Raw genomic sequence first — 2276 nt, forward strand, 5'->3', positions numbered from 1 at the left:
CTCTTTTGGAAGGCCAAACAAAGTAGTTTCGCTTTCACAACGAATCACACAGCGCCTTCACGACATGGCGGTGGCAACAACAATACTACAGCGAGAATAAAAGTTACGCCTTCTTTCTTTGCGTGAACATTTAGGCGGCGTTATGCAAATCTTCCAATATAGTGATGTAGATATGTGGGGGCGTGTTAGAACGAGCCGTTTTAGGTAGGTGTGGTTGACTCTTAACTTTTATAAAGAATATCTCTTTGGATTTGAGACTTTAGTCTTTGCAACTTTACAGATCTTCTTTATGCACCAAGAGCTTGTAACACTCCAAAGAGAAAGGAAAAATTTAAATCGCATCATATGACCCCTTTAATGAAGTTCTCTACACAGCACAGTGAATCTCTTATTTACATTGCCTCTCACTTTGTTATAATGAGATGATTTGCGAGCATGCAGAACTCAACACTGAACAAAAACTCTGGCATGTTGAGCGTGGATTCTAACTTAAACACTTCTGACTGGCCACTGTGTTCATGAAATCAACAGATATGTCTGTGATTGGCCACATTGCTCAATGCTGCAAAAACACGTTGTAAATAGAAACCTTTAGCGTTCCACAGAGCACAAACACAAGTACGCAATGGAGTGTTTGCCAATATCCTATTCTGTTACAGCTATATCCTATTACAGCTTCAACTGAGGGTGCTCAGCACCTGCTAGTACCACCATAGGACCGGGCCTGATTTTATCTATCCCACTCATCCTCCTTGCCAATAATACAGGTCTCTCCCTCTGTCAAAATTTAGATTTAACCCACCATCCAATGTCTAATGCAATTTTTTTTTGTGATCATCAATCAGATCTTAAAAACAAGCAGAATAGCCTGTATTTCTAGTCATTTGTGCATATTTCTATGTTTATTTTGTTTATGCTCTGTTTATTTTATTTAGTTTTCATGTATAATTAATTTATATTTTATTTTATTTATTTGTTTCATGAATATCTGTTTACTCAAGGTCACGTGCACTCCTATTTTTTTAATCTGTTTTAAATCTGTTTACATATGTATGTTGAATGTGTTACACTTAATACAGATTTACGCTTAAATATTGAAATTGTCATTTTAGGTGCTTTCTATTCACTTGTCAAATAGCTATGACAGTTTTTACACTAGTGGGGCCCATTTTCATTATCTTGCCTATAGGGCCCCACAAACCTACAGGCTGGCACTGCTTACAACATTTCTACTGGCATGTTCTCTTAAGTCCATATCAAATGATAAAGAAAGCATGACACATTACAGTAACTAAAATAGAAAATGTGCATTAGTATCCGATACATTTTTCCCAAATATATCATGACTATTTCTGTTGAAATGTTCGTTCTGATCAGCATAAATCTTTAGTTGAAATACACGGCTGTGCCAGCTGTTCAGTAAAGCTGGCTTATACTTATCAACCATGCAGCAAATTTCCTTCTTGATCCCAGGCATGTGGGTCTCCCAGTTTTTCTCCTGAGGAGAGACCTGAGGGAGATGAGGTGTTCAGTAAATCTCCCCTCAAACAAACGTATCGTATGCTCCTGGTCATATGTCTTCCTCTCACCCTCTCTCTCTGTCACTCTCATCTGCGCATTCACAGAGTGGAGGTCCTGCCCCCAGCCTGTGCTTGTGCTGGGATACCTGGGTAAGGGAATAGACCCTACGATAGAGAGAACTCCTTTAGATAGACTCTTGAGAGCCACAGTAAATGTGCGGTTCACTCTTACAGTGTTGCTTAGTTTATTCCTCAACCCTTGTTTTCTTGTACGTGTCTTGAGTACAGGAATGATAAATCTACTTGTACTACCATGTAAAAGTTTGAGGTCAGTAGTGTTGCTTTCGTCAACGAAAATTATGACTAAATATCGTTGTCAACGAACCTTTATCACGTGACGAAAACGAGACGAGACGCAACGTAAATGCTGGTCATGTGACGATGACTATAATTAAATGTATAATGCAATATTGTTGACGAATAAAAACGAGACTAAATGTGGTTTACAAAATAAAAACTATGCTAAAATGTCTCTTCATTTTCGTTGACCAAAACGAGACGAAACGAAATGTTATAACGTTATTTCGTCTCGTTTAGTCGCGTTATTATTATTATTTTGCAGTATTTCTGTTTCCTGTGTCTCACTTCAGGGGCTGCATCAGGTCGCACTGCGCAGATGCAGGCGACGTCACTTCCTCAAGCCCTACTCGAGGCATTATTTAGACCAGTGTTTCCCAACCGGGGTGCCGTGTAAAA

General features: G+C 39.0%; 1 protein-coding gene across 2 annotated transcripts in view; it reads left to right on the forward strand.

Moving 5' to 3' along the window:
• Positions 1-2276, forward strand: part of esamb (endothelial cell adhesion molecule b) — a 49852-nt gene that overhangs the window by 38520 nt on the left and 9056 nt on the right. Inside the window, exon 5 of one of the 2 annotated variants that reach the window (XM_016501335.1) lies at positions 1626-1670. The exons of the other annotated variant lie outside the window; for it this stretch is intronic. Within the exon in view, the coding sequence (XP_016356821.1) occupies positions 1626-1670 (45 nt within the window). The remainder of the gene's footprint in view (positions 1-1625; positions 1671-2276) is intronic. 2 annotated transcript variants of the gene reach the window in all.

This window comes from Sinocyclocheilus anshuiensis, unplaced genomic scaffold (genome assembly GCF_001515605.1).
Source record: "Sinocyclocheilus anshuiensis isolate Anshui unplaced genomic scaffold, SAMN03320099.WGS_v1.1 scaffold891, whole genome shotgun sequence".
In the NCBI taxonomy this organism is placed as follows: domain Eukaryota; kingdom Metazoa; phylum Chordata; class Actinopteri; order Cypriniformes; family Cyprinidae; genus Sinocyclocheilus; species Sinocyclocheilus anshuiensis.